The sequence below is a fragment of the Dendrobates tinctorius genome, unplaced genomic scaffold (genome assembly GCF_039654945.1).
Source record: "Dendrobates tinctorius isolate UK_male_01 unplaced genomic scaffold, ASM3965494v1 ptg000073l, whole genome shotgun sequence".
In the NCBI taxonomy this organism is placed as follows: domain Eukaryota; kingdom Metazoa; phylum Chordata; class Amphibia; order Anura; family Dendrobatidae; genus Dendrobates; species Dendrobates tinctorius.
In genome coordinates this window covers 6992280-7012235 of record NW_027361741.1, presented here as the reverse complement: position 1 = coordinate 7012235, position 19956 = coordinate 6992280, and the positions used below count along the sequence as shown (strand labels likewise).

The following is a 19956-nucleotide window of genomic DNA, read 5'->3' as shown; positions in this document are numbered from 1 at the left end:
TACCTCCAGTGCAGCCATGCGAACCACCTGGTTAACATGGTAGAAAAAATTTGGTAGCACATCAAAGATTGAGGTCTCGGATATGATCAGTTTCTGGAAAAACAAAGTCCATAACAAAGAATTAGTAAGGTTCCTCATTAACCACAGGTTTGTAATATTTTTTTTACACCTCATTTAAGTCTTCACTAGACACCACGGAAAAACATCAATGTATTATTTATTCAGAAAACCATAGCTAAGATTCACTGACCTTCAAATTTTCGGGGCAGAATTGATGTCCATATAGATCTATGGCAGACAGGAAAATTGATTCCACTTGATTATGCCTCAGTTCATAAGAGGGAAGGTGAGAGGCAATCAAAACCTAGTGGAAGTGACATATTGAATACTTTTAAACATATTTAAAACTTTTTTTTTATCAAAACAATAACACAATTCTGTAAAGCTGCTAGGTATCAAATGGCAAGTTTATAGACTTAGAAATGATTCCTAACATGTCAGATATTAAAGGCTTTTTCTCAAGGTCAATCTTGCAGTCACTTCCAGCCTAGGTGCCAGGAGGGGGTGCGCTCCAGAAAAATTACAGTTCAGGCTGGCGGCATGGTTATGCTGTTGGTCCAAACTACGAGGTCTCCAATGCAGCTAGCAGAGGAACATTTGCCTCTGCAGCATTGTAGAACAGAAGAACTGAAGCTGGTTAGTCGCTCTCTGATGGAAATGTGAAGGGAGCAGCCAATCAACAGCCATCGATAGGCTGCAGCGCTCATATGGAATAATCATGAAATCGCCTCAGCACTTGAAGCAGAGGAGCAGCGCCAGCAAGGAAAGCGAGTTTGCTTTTTTATGTTATTTTATTTAGCACACTGAAGGTTTTCACCATTTTTTTTTTTATTTCAGCAGGGGAGTAGTGGCACCAATGTAACTTCCCTGCCCTTAGTAATATACTTACTAGCCTCTGCTTTTTTTGGTGCCACTCCAGTCGCCTTCTGCAGTTTGTGATCTGTCGCATCGCTCCAGTGTCTCCTGGGCGAGCCGAAGGTCACTTCACAATGTAAGTTTATGAGAGCCAAAATGAGGCCAGAAAGAGGCCCTCATAGACTTAAGGGGGTTTTACACATAGCGATATCGCTAGCGATATCGCTATAACGTCACCGATTTTGTGACGTTATAGCAATATCGCTATGTGTGATGCTTACCTCCGACCGGCTCCCCCGCTGTACATCGCTGATCGCGCCAGATCAGGCGGCTCCATTTCTCGTCGTCAGCTTCCTGCTGGGGCTTCCTGCTGTGACGACGAGTGACACGTGGAGGCGGGCGGGAGGACGTCAGGATCGCTGTGTGTGAAAGGTGAGTATCGTGCGCTGCGTCGCTGCTGCATCGCTATGAGAGCTTTCTGTGTGAAAGCTCACTAGCGATCATTTAGCGATGCACCAGCGATCCTGACCGGGTCGGATCGCTGGTGCATCGCTAAATGTAAAAGGGCCTTTACATTGAGGGCTTGTGACAGCTACAACTTCTGGTAAGTCAGAAGTTGCGATCACAAGATGGTGCATCAGGACCGAAGCGGTGCTGGGAACAGTTGAACACAGCGGCTGGTATAATACTAAGCTCAGGAAAAAGAATAGTACCACTCCAGTACGAAGATAGAAAAACAACAATGGAGTGGTGCAATAAACAGCTGATATCAGACTACCCCATGCACACTTGTTTCAACTGAGAGAAGGAAATACGAGCTGCCAGACACCTCTGGAGGTAGATTATCTACTGGGAGAATAGAGGATCGGAAATGTTGAATTCATGACATAGTCAAGCTGGTCTTGTTTGACCACCTTTGCTCTTATGAGTAGAGGCACTTTTAATTCGAGCTGAAGAAACTTTAGATCAGAAACTAAATATTTTCACAACTTGAAAAGAGTTCAAACACCTATTTACATGATCCACTTAGAATTATCACACCAGATTTAGAGAGCAAATATATATATATATATATATATATATATATACACATACACATACATACACACACACATACACGCACACATCGATTCACATCTTTTATTTTGGGGAGCAGTTGGTTGAGGGGTGCCTCGCTGAAGGGGTCTGTTTTTCCCAGGTTCCTCTGCTGTTCCTGCACATTGTGGATCTGCTGGAGGCACCACTCCTGTGCTCGCTCCACCAGCTCCAGTCCTTAGAGCAGAAGATCCTTCTCATGTTCCATCTCCGTCACCCTCTTCAGCCCGCTGTAATCCACCCCATTAGTGATTGTGTGTTGTCGGTGCTCGCCGTGCCTGCCTACCTTGCAAAGAATATAGAGAGAGATATAATATATGCGGGGTGTGTGTGTGTGTATATATATATATATATATATAATAATAATATATTTGGGGTGTGTGTGTATATCTATCTATAGACAGATATACACACACCCCAAATATAATATAATATAATATAATATATATATATATATATATATAAACACCCCGCATATATTATATCTCTCCCTATATTCTTTGCAAGGTAGGCGGGCACGGCGAGCACCGACGACACAATCACTAGTGGGGTGGATTACAGCGTGCTAAAGAGGATGAAGGAGAAGGAAGTGTCTGATAAGAATGAGCATATTATCCAACTGGAGCAGGAGAAGGCTGCATTGATCAAACAGCTGTTCGAGGCGCGGGCCCGAAATAATCAGGAAACTAACGCCATAGACTCCACCTTTATATAGCTGGACTGAATCCCTACATATCCTGTAGGCTTTGTGGGCACCGTGGCAGAAGCAACAATGGCAAGTATTCGGCAGTGGTACATTGTTCTTATGGTACATAGGTGACTGATGGCAGATACTAGGCATTTATGCGCCAAAAGACTTAATATTCTATGAATTGATGTAATTTACTTTTTATTCCTGATTTTACTTCCTTCTCTCCCAAACACAATGCTTTCAATGCCCACTTCATGCTCCTTTAGAAGCTCATTTGCTGCTCAGCACAGTCTGAGTATCTGTATAAATCACTACCTTCAGAAGCTTCTAAAAGGAACATGAACTGAGCATTGAAGCATGACTCACATAATAGATAAAGTAATAAGATATAAAGTAAACGTTACTCATTACATATACACACTGAAATGTTGCTTTTACTGATGAGCAGGACACTAGACTTTATATGAGCTTTACATATAAACCAATTCTTACCTGCCGAGCCCTCAATGCAACCTTTGAGTGCTCAGTCTTACTCAGCTGAGTCAGTTCATTAAGAATAGTCATCAGTTCATCGGTAAGTGTTGGATCTCTACCACAAAGCTGGTCCTGTAGTGCCAAAAGAATTAATTAGTAACCACACTCGGTCCTCAAAAAAAAAAAAAAAATAAATAAATAAATAAATATATATATATATATATGTAGAATATGGTACTAAAAAAAAAAAAAAAAAAAAAAAAAATCGGATGTGAGAATGTGGCCTGCCTATAAAGGCATTTATCAGATTCATACAGGTAATATAAAGCTTTAAAGTGCTACAGCATGGCTTATGTTGTGTGTTACATACATGACTGCAGAAAACTCCATCTGGACAATCACTGGAGACTGTATAGATGGGTCAGTGATAGGCTGCTGTGGTCACAAGTTTGTCTAGGTTGAGCCGGAAGTACAGAGACCAGTAAGGGACCCACGAAGAGTCAGAAAGGGAGCAACAGGGGCTGGTTAAGGTTGCTATTACTCCAGCAAATATGCTACATGCTTTCAAACATTTTTCTGTGGCCGTACAACTCCTTTAAACATACTGACGGCAAAGCCCCACATTAAAGAGTTATCAGTCCGTCCAGTAAATGCAATACTCACAATCAGCATAGTAACAAGGATATTCTTCTTGGCCACCTGTGCATGCGAAAAGATGCATTCTAACACAGGAGTCATATCTGGCTTGTACTGTTCCCGCAAGTTTATCACACACTTGTCATAATGGGCTAGAGAAAAGAAAACAAGGATGAACAATTTTAGACTGTCAAAAAACTATGTGCTTAAAATAAGTAAATATATATATTCATGAAATAATATGAATACAAAAAAGAAATGGATTGTACTGAAAATTGAATGGTTAAAAATTAAAGGGCTGTAGATATCCACAAGAGATCTTAAACAGTTTGGTCTAGTGGCCTGAACTGCATGCTCCCCCAAGCCGCTATCATGCAGTGTCTGAGGGGTGCAGAGCCACTAAAGTTGGTCAGATCCCATTAGCTTCACAATGGCGCATGTAAGCTCTATAGCAAATAGCTCTCAAGTGCCGGATTCCTTCCCCAAGAGACCTGCCACCGCTGGGCATGCTCTTTTTGATGAACGGAGCCTGTAACCATTTGACTCATTGAGCTATTAAGGTCTCTCGCCAATTAAATAGTCCCCTGGTGAACACCAAAACCCTGGGGTGGAAACGCGTCAGGACAAAGGGATCTGACATTACAATGTCAATGATAAGGTAAGTTACCTCCTGGGTCTACATTTATTTCATGTGGATAACCTGCCAGCTTTGGGATATATGAACAGGTGCACTTTAAAGTTGTATATCAGAAGGTTCATTGAAGATTTTACACGGTGACATTTTGATGGTTTTCTGGATATTATGCATTCATAGTAGCATTGTATTTATTACAACTTATAGACAGGATAATTAGCTCAATTGAGGGGTATACAAAATTGAAGGGTATACAATTTTTGCTATTTAGCATAGGAGATAGTAGGATTTACAGGGTCTGCAGACATTGAGTGGGGGTGCCAAGTTGAGTGTTTATGGTGCCAACCCCGAGGTCAGGTAGGTGAACAGTTCTATAGGGCCTACTAGGGACATTTAGCATTATTTGTGTATTTTTGTTCCTTTCATTACATTAACACATCTATTGTCTCCTTTTCAAAGCGTTTGTATACACAAACATATACTTTTAAGTGAAATGCATTATAAGTTATTTTTAGGGGTTTTTTTTCTAGTTGGTGCTTACCCTAAATTTACCCTCTCTCTGTAGGTAAATAGTGTTTTTTGAATATAACAAGTTCCCTGGTAGGAAAAGGGTTTCCTTGGCCAGTTGCAGCTGCCTTAATCAGAGATTTAGTTGGGAAATGTGTTATGAATGGGTCACCGAGGAGGATGGCACGAACAGGCTAAGCCACCAGAAAACCAGAGAGGTTGGAAACTAATTGGATCCTATCAATACAACTAGCAGTAGCCGTGGAGCGTTCCTACGATGCCCTAGACGCTTCGTCACAGCCGGAGAACTAACTAAGCCTAAAGTCAGAAAGGTGAAATCTAAACTGCCCCGGAGTAGATCCCCAAAGGAATTGACAGACCGCAAACATATATAGTCGGTGAGACAAGATGAGACACAAACACAGGCAGAAAACAGACTGAGCAAACGGTGGGGCCCAAGCTGTCTAGGCAGGACATGACAGAAAAGATACTGTCTGCAATCACACACAAAACCCTAAAAAAATCCAACACTTCTGATATACAAAAAACCTGAGGCCTCACAACCTCACCCCCCCGCTAGCACTCTGGTATAAACTGGAAGCAAAGCAAAAGATACTAACATAATAGGGGACTGAACAAACTGACACAAGCTGTAACATATGGAGCAGGGCCCAATGCTGCGCCCAGCAGGGAGTACGCTGAACCCTAGCAACAAAGCAGAAAGCAAAAAAAGGCACAACCAGATTAGATGCAAAGGATCAGCAAAAGAATCACTTAACTGAACCATGCAGATCAGGCAGGGGACAAAAAACTCCAAATGCACAAGGAGGAAATCACCAGCAACCACCAAGAGCAGCCAGCTCAATTATATGCTCCCAGCCAGTAATCCCAGGTTCCCAATTGTCGTCGTCAGGTGGGGAACTTCCATCAACCAGGCCAGCTCCACTACGCTCAGTAACCACCAGAGGGAGCAGAGGGAGCTTCGACTCAGAAATCCAAGCAAGGGAATTCACAACAGAAATGGCCGTTGTGAAGGAAATTGGGGGAAGGGAGCTGAATATGGCTGGATGGAAGGAGGAAGAAATGAGAAGAAGCAAAATGGAGCTTGTGCTGATCTCTCATAGGCCCAGCCAAGAAGAGGAGAATGGAGCTAGTAAAAATCCAGGAGGGGGGAATAATTTTTTTTCTATAGTAGAGATTCTATGGCAGTGCTGCGCCACAGAAGGGAAAGGAGAATGAGTCTTCCAAAGGAGGGCAGAAAGCAGCAAGGGTAACTGACTACTCGGTAGAATCCTGGAGAAGAGTGTGATAGGAATGAAACAAGAGAGGCATGGTCACTGGTCTTGTAGACTGGAGCACTGAAAATGTCTTTGAAACATTACTACCTGCTGCATGGCACACATTGGGAGGCATGTAGACAGGAGCATATTGATGTACCAACCTCCAAAATGGAGGCTTGCAAATATACAATCAAGCCTTTGGAGAGAGAGTGTGACTCAAAGACAACAGTTCCCTTTATCCTTTAGTGGGGTGACAAGAGTGGACGCTCTCATTTCCCGGCCTAGAAGAGGGGAGAGGAAAGCTAAATGGGAAAAACAACAAAAAAAAGCCTCCTATTGTCACTAAAGGTATAGACTACAGTAGAGGAACTATTATTATTATTTATTATTACATTCACACCTCTCTGCTACAATAACCTCACCCCCTGCTGCAACTTGTCAACGGAGCCAGGGTCTGTTCTTCACAAGTACCCAGGTTGCAAAAGAACTGAATAAGATCAAACTTTTGAAGGCTGCAGGTCCTGACGGCATCAGTGCAAGACTAATCAAAACCTGCGGGCACCAGCTGAGTGAGATCATTACATATCTGTTCAATATGAGCCTGAGAATAGGTATAGTACCACAACTGTGGAAATTATCGTGTGTGGTACCAGTTCCGAAGAAACCTTATCCGAAAGACCTTAATGACTATAGACCTGTAGCATTGACATCACACCTGATGAAGGTATTAGAGAGATTGGTTCTCACACGTCTCCGTCCTCTAGTGAGCTCGGATATGGACCCTCTCCAGTTTGCCTACAGGCCGGGCATTGGTGTGGATGATGCCATTATCCACCTTCTAGATAGGACTCTCTCTCACCTGGAGAAACCTGGGAACACTGTGAGAATAATGTTCTTCGATTTCTCTAGTGCTTTTAACACCATACAGCCAGGTCTACTGAGAGACAAGCTGGGCCTTGTTGGTGTGGACCTCCAACTCTCCACCTGGATCCTTAACTACCTCACGAACCGACCTCAGTTTGTAAAGGTTCGGGACAGTGTGTTAGACACGGTGATCTGCAATACAGGGGCACCTCAAGGTACAGTTCTTGCCCCTTTTCTCTTCACACTGTACACTGCGGATTTTAGGTGCAACTCATCTAGCTGCTACTTGCAGAAGTATTCTGATGACTCTGCAATAGTAGGCCTCATCACAGGAGGTGATGAAAGAGAGTACAGAGACACTAACCAAGCTTTTGTGGAGTGGTGTCAGAGGAACCACCTTAGGATTAATTCCGGGAAGACCAAGGAATTGGTGGTGGACTTTGGCAAGGGCAAAAATCCACCAGTAGTGGTGAACATTCAGGGAAATGACATTGAGATAGTCAACACCTATAAGTACCTTGGTGTGATCCTCAATAATAAGCTTGACGGGGCCCATCACTTGGATGCAGTGTACAGGAAGAGCCAAAGCAGGCTTTATCTGCTCAGAAGGCTGAGAGCCTTCGGTGTTAGAGGGGCACTCCTTGCATCCTTCTTCAACTCTGTTGTGGCATCAGTCATCTTCTTTGGTGTGGTGTGCTGGGGTAGTGGAATATCAACCAGGGATAGGAATAGGCTGGACAAACTGATTAGAAGGGCCAGCTCTGTCCTGGGATGCCCCCTTGATCCAGTTCAGGAAGTAGGCGACAGGAGGATACTGGCCAAGGTGAGCTACATGGTGCAGAATGATTCCCATCCCATGCATGAGACCGTGACAAAGATGTGTAGTACTGTCAGTGACCGGCTACTTCATCCTAAATGTGAGAGGGAGCGCTATCGAAAGTCCTTCCTTCCTGCTGCAGTTAGGCTGTATAACCAGCACTGTCCAAAACGGAGAACGACCCAAACAGTGAACTGATAGATCCAAAGTTGTGACAGTCCGGTTACATTTTTTTTTTTCCCCGTATATGTACAGTGCCTACAAGTAGTATTCAACCCCCTGCAGATTTAGCAGGTTTACACCTTCGGAATTAACTTGGCATTGTGACATTTGGACTGTAGATCAGCCTGGAAGTGTGAAATGCACTGCAGCAAAAAAGAATGTTATTTCTTTAATTTTTTTTTAAATTGTGAAAAGTTTATTCAGAGGGTCATTTATTATTCAACCCCTCAAACCACCAGAATTCTGTTTGGTTCCCCTAAAGTATTAAGAAGTATTTCAGGCACAAAGAACAATGAGCTTCACATGTTTGGATTAATTATCTCTTTTTCCAGCCTTTTCTGACTATTTAAGACCCTCCCCAAACTTGTGAACAGCACTCATACATGGTCAACATGGGAAAGACAAAGGAGCATTCCAAGGCCATCAGAGACAAGATCGTGGAGGGTCACAAGGCTGGCAAGGGGTACAAAACCCTTTCCAAGGAGTTGGGCCTACCTGTCTCCACTGTTGGGAGCATCATCCGGAAGTGGAAGGCTTATGGAACTACTGTTAGCCTTCCACGGCCTGGACAGCCTTTGAAAGTTACCTCCCGTGCCGAGGCCAGGCTTGTCCGAAGAGTCAAGGCTAACCCAAGGACAACAAGGAAGGAGCTCCGGGAAGATCTCATGGCAGTGGGGACATTGGTTTCAGTCAATACCATAAGTAACGTACTCCACCGCAATGGTCTCTGTTCCAGACGAGCCCGTAAGGTACCTTTACTTTCAAAGCGTCATGTCAAGGCTCGTCTACAGTTTGCTCATGATCACTTGGAGGACTCTGAGACAGACTGGTTCAAGGTTCTCTGGTCTGATGAGACCAAGATCGAGACGTTTGGAGACTGGATGGCACTGCATACAACCCCAAGAATACCATCCCTACAGTCAAGCATGGTGGTGGCAGCATCATGCTGTGGGGCTGTTTCTCAGCCAAGGGGCCTGGCCATCTGGTCCGCATCCATGGTAAGATGGATAGCACGGCCTACCTGGAGATTTTGGCCAAGAACCTCCGCTCCTCCATCAAGGATCTTAAGATGGGTCGTCATTTCATCTTCCAACAAGACAACGACCCAAAGCACACAGCCAAGAAAACCAAGGCCTGGTTCAAGAGGCAAAAAATCAAGGTGTTGGAGTGGCCTAGTCAGTCTCCTAACCTTAACCCAATTGAAAACTTGTGGAAGGAGCTCAAGATTAAAGTCCACATGAGACAACCAAAGAACCTAGATAACTTGGAGAAGATCTGCATGGAGGAGTGGGCCAAGATAACTCCAGAGACCTGTGCCGGCCTGATCAGGTCTTATAAAAGACAATTATTAGCTGTAATTGCAAACGAGGGTTATTCCACAAAATATTAAACCTAGGGGTTGAATAATAATTGACCCACACTTGTATGTTTAAAATTTATTAAAATTTAACAGAGCAACATAACTTTTTGGTTTGTAAGATTTATGCATCTGTTAATAAATCCTGCTCTTGTGTGAAGTTTGAAGGCTCTAACTTATTTGCATCTTATCAAACCTGCTAAATCTGCAGGGGGTTGAATACTACTTGTAGGCACTGTACCTACCTACTGTCAATGTAATGCCTTTATGCATCTGTATCTGTACTTGTTCCTGCCTTGCTACTGTAATGCTCTGAATTTCCCCATGGTGGGACGATTAAAGGATTATCTTATCTTATTTTTTCCTATCAGTGGTGAAGCCTCCTGGTAGCAGCAGCCAACGACCCATGGTTTCATGTGTCAACCAATGATGCAAAATAGAAACATTACCTTAATGTAAAGCCAATAAGAAGAAAATTTCACCACTCACCATATTGGAACTGAGTTTCCACCTGCAGGTATCGCCTTAGTAAATCAAGCACCACTGACTTCATGTAGCCACGTATTCCACTACGGTACCTGTTAAAAAATTATTTGTGCTAATATATCCAAAAGACTTAAATGAAAACAAAGACTGCTTAGTGAAAGATGTGTTTGTATAAGGAGCCAGCATGGTGTTTCAAACCATGGTTAACACCAAAGTAAAATGGACACTAAGTAGCTGATTTATGAACAGTGCGACTGTCCTGAAATTATGATGACTATACCCTCATTGTAATATTGCACTGCAATATATGTGAAGAAGTCTTTCTTTGATACTACTAGATGATCAGTTAAGTAAAATAAACATAATGTGTGCATTGCTATGATTTAAAGGGAATCTGTCACCCTTTTTTTGCCCTATGAGCTGCTGGCATTGACATCAGGGGCTTACCTACAGCATTCAGAATCCTGCAGTGCGCAGGCGTCGGGAGAGGTCTGGCGCCTGCGCATTGCAGTATTCTGCTCTGCCCTCGGCAGAGCAGTGCGCCTGCGCTGGAGCCACTACAGGAAGGGAAGAAGAGGACAGCATCGTATGAAGATGGGAGGTGTCGGACCGGCCCGTGACACCCACCGGACCGGACCACCCCCTCCGGTGAGTATAATCTAACGTGTTTTTCTTCTCTTTCAGGTTACATTGGGGGCTTATCTACAGCATTACAGAATGCTGTAGATAAGCCCCTGATGTTAATGCCGGCAGCTAATAGTCAAAAAAAAAAAAAAAAGGGTGACAGGTTCCCTTTAAAGTTTAGATGTGCAGCAACAATTTTTAGCAAAGTTTTATATTCATATCATACTTTATATACAAATGTAACACTTTAAAAACAATCCAAGAATGGTCTAGCAAGCTCATATCAGATAGGATTTTTTATTATTTATTTTTCAGAACATTTGCTTTCTATGTAAATAAAACAGAGCCTAAATATTTTACGACAATGTGTCACTCCATGCATAAATCTGGTTATGGTTTCAGCAGATACCATCATAATTGGCAGAAACCATCATTAACTTACCTTTGCACAAGCTGCACAATACTTTGAGTATTCATAAAAAATACCTCCCTGTCAGCTTTCCTCTGCAGAGTGGCTGCATGGCTATCCAGGATATTGGCAATCTACAAAGACAGAAGAAATGACCCCATTAGGCTATGTGCACACGTAGTTTTTTGGGTGTGCAGATTTTGGAGAGAAAACCGCAGGTCAAAAGTCCTGCGGTTTGTCTGCGGTTTTACACCTCATAATGGATGAGGTGTAAAACTGCAGCGTTTCTGCACCAAACAATTGACATGCTGCGGATTGTAAACCGTGGAAAAATCCGCAGCATGTGCACTGCGTTTTTTTTTTTTTTCCATTGAAAATAAAGGTACTGTACAACGCAGCAGAATCTGCTGCGTTTCCGCAGAGCCAAAACCGCTGCGGAAACGCAGCAGATTTCACTACGTGTGTACATAGCCGTAGGGTGTTTGTGTATAAAACAATGTTAAATCATTCAAATCTAGTACAGGGTGTCTGTACATACTGCATATCATGTACAGTGAAGGAAATAATTATTTGTTCCCTTGCTGATTTTGTAAGTTTGCCCACTGACAAAGAAATCAACAGTCTATAATTGTAAGGGTAGGTTAATTTTAACATTGAGAGATAGATTAAAAATAAAATCCAGAAAATCACATTGTATAAATGTATTTGCATTTTGCAGTGAGAAATAAGTATTTGATCCCTCTGACAAACAAAACTTAATACTTGGTGGCAAAACCCTTGTTGGCAAGCACAGCAGTCAGACGTTTTTTGTAGTTGATGATGAGCTTTGCACACATATCAGGAGGAATTTTGGTCCACTCCTCTTTGCAGATCATCTCTAATCATTAAGATTTTGAGGCTGTCGCTTGGTAACTTTTAGCTTCAACTTCCTCCACAAGTTTTCTATAGGATTAAGGTCTAGAGACTGGCTAGGCCACTCCATGACCTTAATGTGCTTCTTTTTGAGCCTCTCCTTTGTTGCCTTGGCTGTATGTTTTGGGTCATTGTCTTGCTGGAAATCCCAGCCATGACCCATTTTTTATGTACAAGCGGAGGGAAGGAGGTTGTCACTCAGGATTTTACGGTACATGGCTCCATCCATTCTCCCATTGATGCGGTAAAATAGTCTTGTGCCCTTAGCAGAGAAACACCCCCAAAACATAATGTTTTAACCTCCATGCTTTGCTTGACAGTGGGGACGGTGTTTTTTGGGTCATAGGCAGCATTTCTCTTCCTCCAAATATGGCGAGAGCTCAATAATGCCAAAGAGCTCAATTTTTGTCTCATCTGACCACAGCACCTTCTCCCAAACACTCACATAATCATCCAGGTGTTCATTGGAAAACTTCAGACAGGCCTGAACATGTGCCTTCTTGTGCAGGAGGGCCTTGCGGGCATTGCAAGATTTTAAACCTTTAGGCTGTGTGCCCACGTAAGCGTTATTTTCCGCGTTTAAGCGTTTTTACCGGCAACAACGCTTAAAAATCGCTTAAAAGAAGCATCCCATTCATTTTAATGCATTTTGCACTTTTTGTGCATATTGATGCGTTTTTTTCCGTGAAAAAAATGCATCGCTGTAAAAAACGCAGCATGCTCATTAGTTTTGCAGAAAAGTCCGCGTTTTTAGCTATGAGACTGGGGACGTGCAGAAAAAACGCATAAAAACATGCGTTTTTTGCGCGGAAAACATGCAAAAAATACGCGGCAAAAAAAACGCGAGTTTTCTGGGAAGGAGTCCGGTTTTCATGCAGAAATTTTCTGCATACGTGGGCACATAGCCTTAAGGCATAATGTGTTACCAATGGTTTTCTTGGTGACTGTGGTCCCAGCTGCCTTGAGATCATTAACAAGTCCTCCCCCCCCCCCCCATGTAGTTTTAGGCAGATCTCACACCTTCCTCATGATCATGGATACCCCACGATGTGAGGCTTTGCATGGTACCCCAGATTGATGTCGAATGACAGTCACTTTGCATTTCTTCTATTTTCTTACTATTGCACCAACAGTTGTCTCATTCTCACCCAGTGTCTCACTTAGGCTGGGTTCATATTGCATTAGGGGGGGTGCGTTTTTTACGAATCTGTTACATAGCGGCATTAACGCTATGTAACGGATGCGTTAACGCACCCATACACTGCTATAGACGAGCGCATCGCTAACGCATGTCATAATCGGCATGCATTAGCGATGTGCCATCATTCTGTGATGGACCCTCGGACGTTGAACGGACTGCATTAACGCTATGTGAACCTGGCCTTATGGTTTTGTAGCCCATTCCATCTTTGTGCAGGTCTAAGATCTTGTCCCTGACATCCTTAGAAGGCCCTTTGGTCTTGCCCATGTTGTAAAGGTTAGAGTTTGAATGATTGAGTATGTGGACAGGAGTCTTTTATAAAGGTGACTATGTAAGACAGCTATACAAGAGAAGGAACAGCATCCAATCCAGGTGAAAGTCGTATCAAAGATTTATTCTGCCAGTATAAAATACAACGTTTCGGCCATATTGTGGCCTTTTTCAAGTACAATATGGCCGAAATGTTGTATTTTATACTGGCAGAATAAATCTTTGATACGACTTTCACCTGGATTGGATGCTGTTCCTTCTCTTGTATGGATATTTTTGTTCATCTGGGTTCATGAACTTTTGAACTTGCATCCATTTAGTCCCTGCTGTGTTGTCAGCTGCTTTTTGCTGAGTATGTAAGACAGCTGTCTTTAATGCAGGTAATGAGTTGATTAGGAGCGTCTAACTGATCTGTTGGAGCCAGAACTCTTAATGGTTGGTAGGGGATCAAATACTTATTTCTCAATGCAAAACGAAAATAAATTTATACAATGTGATTTTCTGGATTTTATTTTTGATATTCTCTCTCTCAATGTTAAAATTAAATAGGGGATGATATTTAGCAAACATTACATGCACTTTGTAGTATATCCCAGTACCCCAGAGTACTGAAGGAGATAGCAGAAGAAATTTTTGAACCCCTCTCCATAATCTTTGAAAATTCTTGGAGAACAGGAGAAGTGCCAGAAGACTGGAGAAGAGCAAATGTTGTTCCTATCTTCAAAAAGGGGAAGAAGGTGGACCCAGGCAACTATAGGCCGGTGAGTCTGACTTCTATACCAGGAAAGATCTTTGAACAAATTATTAAACAACATGTATGTCAATACCTGGATAAGAATGAAGTGATTAAACAGAGTCAGCATGGGTTTGTAACTAATAAGTCATGTCAGACTAACTTAATTTCCTTCTATGACGGTATCACTGATTGGGTGGATCAAGGAAATGCTGTAGATATAGTATACCTTGACTTCAACAAAGCATTTGACAAAGTCTCTCATAAAATCCTTATTGAAAAAATGACTAAGTATGGAATGGACAAGGCAACTGTTAGGTGGATTCATAACTGGCTTAGTGATCGGACCCAAAGAGTGGTCGTAAATGGCTGCACATCCAGTTGGAAGAATGTCTCAAGTGGGGTACCACAGGGCTCTGTCCTGGGCCCTGTATTGTTCAACATCTTTATCAACGATTTAGATGAAGGAATTGAGGGTAAACTGATTAAATTTGCTGATGACACAAAGCTAGGACGGATAGCTAATACAAGAGAAGAGAGAGAGAGGATTCAAAAAGATTTAAATAAACTGGAGAAGTGGGCAGCAACTAACAGAATGATTTTTAACAGGGAGAAATGCAAAGTACTACATCTGGGCAATAAAAATGAAAAAAGCATATACAGAATGGGAGGAATAGGGCTAAATGACAGCACATGTGAAAAAGACTTGGGTATACTAATAGATCACAGACTGAATATGAGTCAACAGTGTGATGCAGCAGCAAAAAAGGCAAATGCAATTCTAGGATGTATTAACAGAAGCATACAGTCTAGATCACGTGAAGTCATTATTTCCCTCTACTCCTCTTTGGTCAGACCTCATCTGGAATATTGTGTCCAGTTTTGGGCACCACATTTTAAAAAAGACATCAACAAACTGGAGCAAGTTCAGAAAAGAGCGACCAGAATGGTGACCGGTCTGCAAACCCTGTCTTATGAGGAAAGGTTGCAGGATTTGGGAATGTTTAGTTTGCAAAAGAGAAGACTGAGAGGAGACTTAATAGCTGTCTACAAATATCTAAAGGGCTGTCACATTGTAGAAGGATCAACTTTATTCTCATTTGCACAAGGAAAGACTAGAAGCAATGGGATGAAACTGAAGCGGAGGAGACACAGATTAGATATTAGAAAAAACTTTTTGACAGTTAGAGTGATCAATGAGTGGAACAGGCTGCCACGAGAAGTGGTGAGTTCTCCTTCAATGGAAGTCTTCAAACAGAGGCTGGACAGACATCTGACTGGGATGATTTAGCGAATCCTGCTTTGAGCAGGGGGTTGGACCAGATGGCCCAGGAGGTCCCTTCCAACTCTACGATTCTATGATTCTATGATCATCACACATTGTGGCAATGTCACATTTTTGTTGTGATTTTGGCAATTTTGCAAAAATACAATATAATAATAGGTCTAAGGAAAAATGTTTCTCCTTGTTAAGAGTGCCAAGATGGCAAAAGTAGACTAACAGACCATGCAATATGCATAAGGGAATTTAAAGGGGCCCTTTTATAGGGTTTAGGGTATGTAACGTGACACAGCTAAATTCAGCCGTGCTGCTCCTCTCCCCACAGGGAGTTTATCTGAAAGGTGTAAGTCATGTATTTGCTAATTTCCCAGCACTTGCTAATCAAAGAGGTTAAAGGTCCTTTTACATGGACCGAAGGGTGGCACGATACGACCACCGATCAATAAACTTTTACTGATCGGGGATGGTTTTACTGTTGGTTTACACAGTCAGACCAAAGCAAATGATGTGCACTGAGCAATCTATACTAGATCACTCAGTGCACATATGCTGCCATGGTCTCAACAGTTCAAGTTGCTAGATGACACCGAGCTTCGCCAGACCCGGCGGCTCTCATAAGTATTCTCGTCAGGACCCGACGACTGTGAATAGCAGGCACTTTACTGCTATTCACAGTCACCAAAGCCGGATTCCGGGAACACTGGACTACAGTGGAGCTGCATAGGAACATTTTTGCTAATAAATTGGTGAACGAGGGACAGTCTCGTGCTTATTTCTCTCTTTTTATGTTTTTCAGGAATCCATATCTGGACTACATTGGATTTGGTGGAGTTTGGTGGACCTGAATGGGTTTTTTTCTCCAATAAATTGGTGAATCAGGGATAGTTTGGGGGAGTCTTTATTCAAGTAAACAAGTGTGTGTGTTTTTTATTTTTGATTACTGTACTGGGTTAGTAATGGTGGTGTCTGATACACACCACTCCATTACTAACCCAAGGGCTTGATGCCAGCTGTGATTTTTGGCAAAACAGGATTTTTTGGGTTGCTTACCGTAAAATCTGTTTCTCGGAGCCTTCATTGGGGGACACAGAGACCACGGGTGTATGCTGCTGCCACTAGGAGGCTGACACTATGCACAAAAAAGGTTAGCTCCTCCTCCGCAGTGTACACCCCACCGACCGGCAGGAAATTCCTCAGTTAGTGAGAAAGCAATAGGAGAAGTAACAGAATAGATTGAAAACAGAACAGACAACTCAACTGTAAACAACCAACAAACATAATAACAGGAGTTGTAGAAAATGGGAGGGTGCTGTGTCCCCCAATGAAGGCTCCGAGAAACAGATTTTACGGTAAGCAACCCAAAAAATCCTGTTTTCTCGTTCGCCTTATTGGGGGACACAGAGACCATGGGATGTCCCAAAGCAGTCCCTGGGGTGGGAAAACAAACTTCCATCAGGCCAGCGGACTCACCACCGCAGCCTGCAGAATCCTCCTACGCCGAAGCGTAGGTGTGGACATTGTAGAATTTCACAAATGTGTGAACCGACGACCAGGTTGCAGCTTTCAAAAGCTGCAGCGCGGAAGCCCTGTGGCGTACCGCCCAGGAGGCACCCATTGCCCGGGTAGAGTGCGCTCTGATCCCTGGAGGAGCCACTCGATGCTTAACTCGGTAGGCCTCCAAGATTGCCGATCTGATCCAGCGAGCAATAGTGGCCTTTGAAGCTGGGTGACCTTTCCGCGCCCCATCTGGAATGATGAAAAGAGACTCTGTCTTTCGCAAGGAAGTCGTCCTGGATAGACTCTCATCGCCCTGACCACATCCAGCTTGTTCAAGGACCGCTCCCGAGGATGAGTTGGACTCGGACAGAAGGACGGAAGAACAATATCCTCATTGAGGTGGAAAGAGGACACCACCTTAGGCAGGAAAGAGGGCGGAAGCCGCAGAACTACCTTATCATGGTGAAGTACCAAAAAAGGGGAACGGCAAGAAAGAGCCGCCAATTCCGACACGCGCCGGATGGAAGTGATGGCCACCAGAAAGGCCACCTTCCAAGAAAGGAGAGAAAGGGAAACATCCCTGAGAGGTTCAAAAGGAGGACCCTGCAGAACCTCGAGAACCAGATTAAGATCCCAAGGATCTATGGGCGCTCGGAACGGAGGAGCCGTGTGAGCCACGCCTTGAAGAAAGGTCTTGACCTGAGGACGGGAGGTCAACGTCTTCTGAAATAAAAATGGACAGCGCCGAAACTTGACCCTTCAAAGAGCTGAGGGCAAGCCCCGCATCCAGCCCTGCCTGAAGAAACACCAGAACCGAAGGGAGCGAAAAGCGCATGGGTGCGATGTCATTGGCCTCGCACCAAGTGAAATAGGCCTTCCAGACACGGTAATAAATCTTGGAAGATGATGGCTTTCTGGCTCGGATCATGGTATGAATTACTCGATCGGAAAATCCCGCCCGTTTCAAAACCTCGGTCTCAACAGCCACGCCGTTAAATTGAGCGACCGAGAATTGGGGTGGCAAATCGGGCCTTGAGACAACAGATCTGCCCTGTCCGGAAGCTTCCAGGGGGCGTCCGCGAGAAGATTGACAATGTCCTCGAACCAAGACCTTCTGGGCCAATTCGGGGCGATGAGAATGACTGGGATTCCTTCTGCTTTGATCTTCAACAGTTTGGGAAGAAGAGGCAGATGAGGAAACAGGTAGGGGAGTTCGAACTGCGACCAAGGAACGGCCAGAGCGTCGGCGCCCACTGCCATAGGGTCTCGAGACCTGGATACAAACTGTGGGACTTTCCTGTTAAGGCGAGACGCCAGCAGATCTACGTCCGGGGTTCCCCATTGACGGCAGAGCAGATGAAACACCTCCGGATGTAGGGACCACTCTCCCGCCGCGAGACCCTCGCGGCTCAGAAAATCGGCGGCCCAGTTGTCTACGCCGGGAATGTGTACCACGGAAATTGTCGGCACGGAAACCTCTGCTAGGGCTGAGACACTCCGTGTCCCCCCTTGGCGGTTGACATATGCCACCGCTGTGGCATTGTGTGTCTGAATCCGGACAGGCAGGCCCCTGAGGAGCCTCTCCCAGTGAACGGAAGCCAGATGAATCGCTCGTAGGACGTTGAACAGCAGGGGCTGATTCCTGAGACGACCATCGACCCTGAACAGTGTGAATGCGGAACACTGCCCCCCAGCCAAGGAGGCTGGCATCCGTTGTTACAATCTGACAGTGAATGGGAAGAAAAGACCGTCCCAAGGAAATGAGAGGTGACGCCAACCACCAGTTGAGTGACCGTTTGATCCGGTGTGAAAGACAAACAGGATGATCCAGGGACAGAGCCGACCTGTTCCACCTCAACAGGATGGCGTGTTGGAGAGGTCTGGCGTGAAATTGGGCAAAGGGAACTGCCTCTATCGCCGCCACCATCTTTCCCAGGACCCTCATGGTTGTTCGGAGGGACGGAAATTGTGTGATCTGCAGCGATCGTACATCCTGCTGCAGGGAAAGAATCTTCTCTTGTGGGAGAAAGACCCTTGCCCGACGAGTGTCGAACAGTAGGGCCTAGAAACACAAGCCGCTGAGTAGGAACCAGACAGGACTTTTTCCTGTTGACGATCCACCCGAAATTGGAAAGAGTGTCTAAGACGATCGTCAGACTTAGGCGAGCCTGTTGAAAAGAGGAAGCTTTGATCAGAATGTCGTCAAGGTACGGAAAAAGGACGAGACCTCTGATCCTCAACAAGGCCATCAACGCAGCCATGATCTTCGTGAAGACTCTGGGTGCGGTGGCGAGACCGAAGGGCAGCGCGACGAACTGGTAATGTTCCTGGCGAAACGCAAACCGCAGGAACTTCTGATGTCCGGAGAATATGGGAACATGTAGATAGGCATCTTGGATGTCTATTGAACACATGAATTCCTGCTCCTCCATAGAAGCGATTACCGAACGAACCGACTCCATCCGGAAGTGGCGGAGGCGGACTCTTTTGTTGAGTAGCTTGAGATCCAAGATTGGTCGGACCGCCCCACCTTTTTTCGGCACCACAAAGAGGTTCGAATAAAACCCTGTGAAACGCCTCGCCTCGGGAACGGGCACAATCACCCCGGAACTGAGGAGAGAGGCGATGGCTGTAAAGAACCCCGGGATCAAGGCTGGATCTTTTGGAGGGCGGGATTCGAAGAAACGATCTCGCGGACGAGAAACGAACTCTATCTTGTATCCTGACGATACAACCTCCCTGACCCAAGCGTCCTCCACTGAGGCCAGCCAGACGTCCCTGAAGAAGAGGAGTCGACCTCCCAATTGGAAGGGACCCTCGGAAGTCCGACGATAGTCATGCTGATGTGGACCATCCAGATCTGGATCTGGATGGTCTGCCCTGGGAAGAGTGTGATCGCCAGGAGGGGGTGGGTCTGAAGGAAACTTTCTTTCTATCCTGACGTGCCTGCGGTCTCTGTTGGTTGTTAGGGTTCTCCGCCATATTGAAACGGCGGAAGGCCCGAAAGGGACGAAACTGACGCCTTAGTGGAGGTCTGCGAGGCTTCAACT

At 44.5% G+C, this 19956-nt stretch overlaps 1 protein-coding gene across 5 annotated transcripts in view; it reads right to left on the bottom strand.

Moving 5' to 3' along the window:
* ACACB (acetyl-CoA carboxylase beta) overlaps positions 1-19956 on the bottom strand; it is a 398726-nt gene that overhangs the window by 117794 nt on the left and 260976 nt on the right. For all 5 annotated transcript variants that reach the window (XM_073582603.1, XM_073582604.1, XM_073582605.1 and 2 more), the window contains 6 exons: positions 11045-11145; positions 9982-10070; positions 3839-3963; positions 3194-3307; positions 251-364; positions 4-93 (listed from right to left, as the gene is read on the bottom strand). In XM_073582603.1, coding sequence (XP_073438704.1) covers positions 4-93; positions 251-364; positions 3194-3307; positions 3839-3963; positions 9982-10070; positions 11045-11145 — 633 coding nt within the window. The remainder of the gene's footprint in view (positions 1-3; positions 94-250; positions 365-3193; positions 3308-3838; positions 3964-9981; positions 10071-11044; positions 11146-19956) is intronic.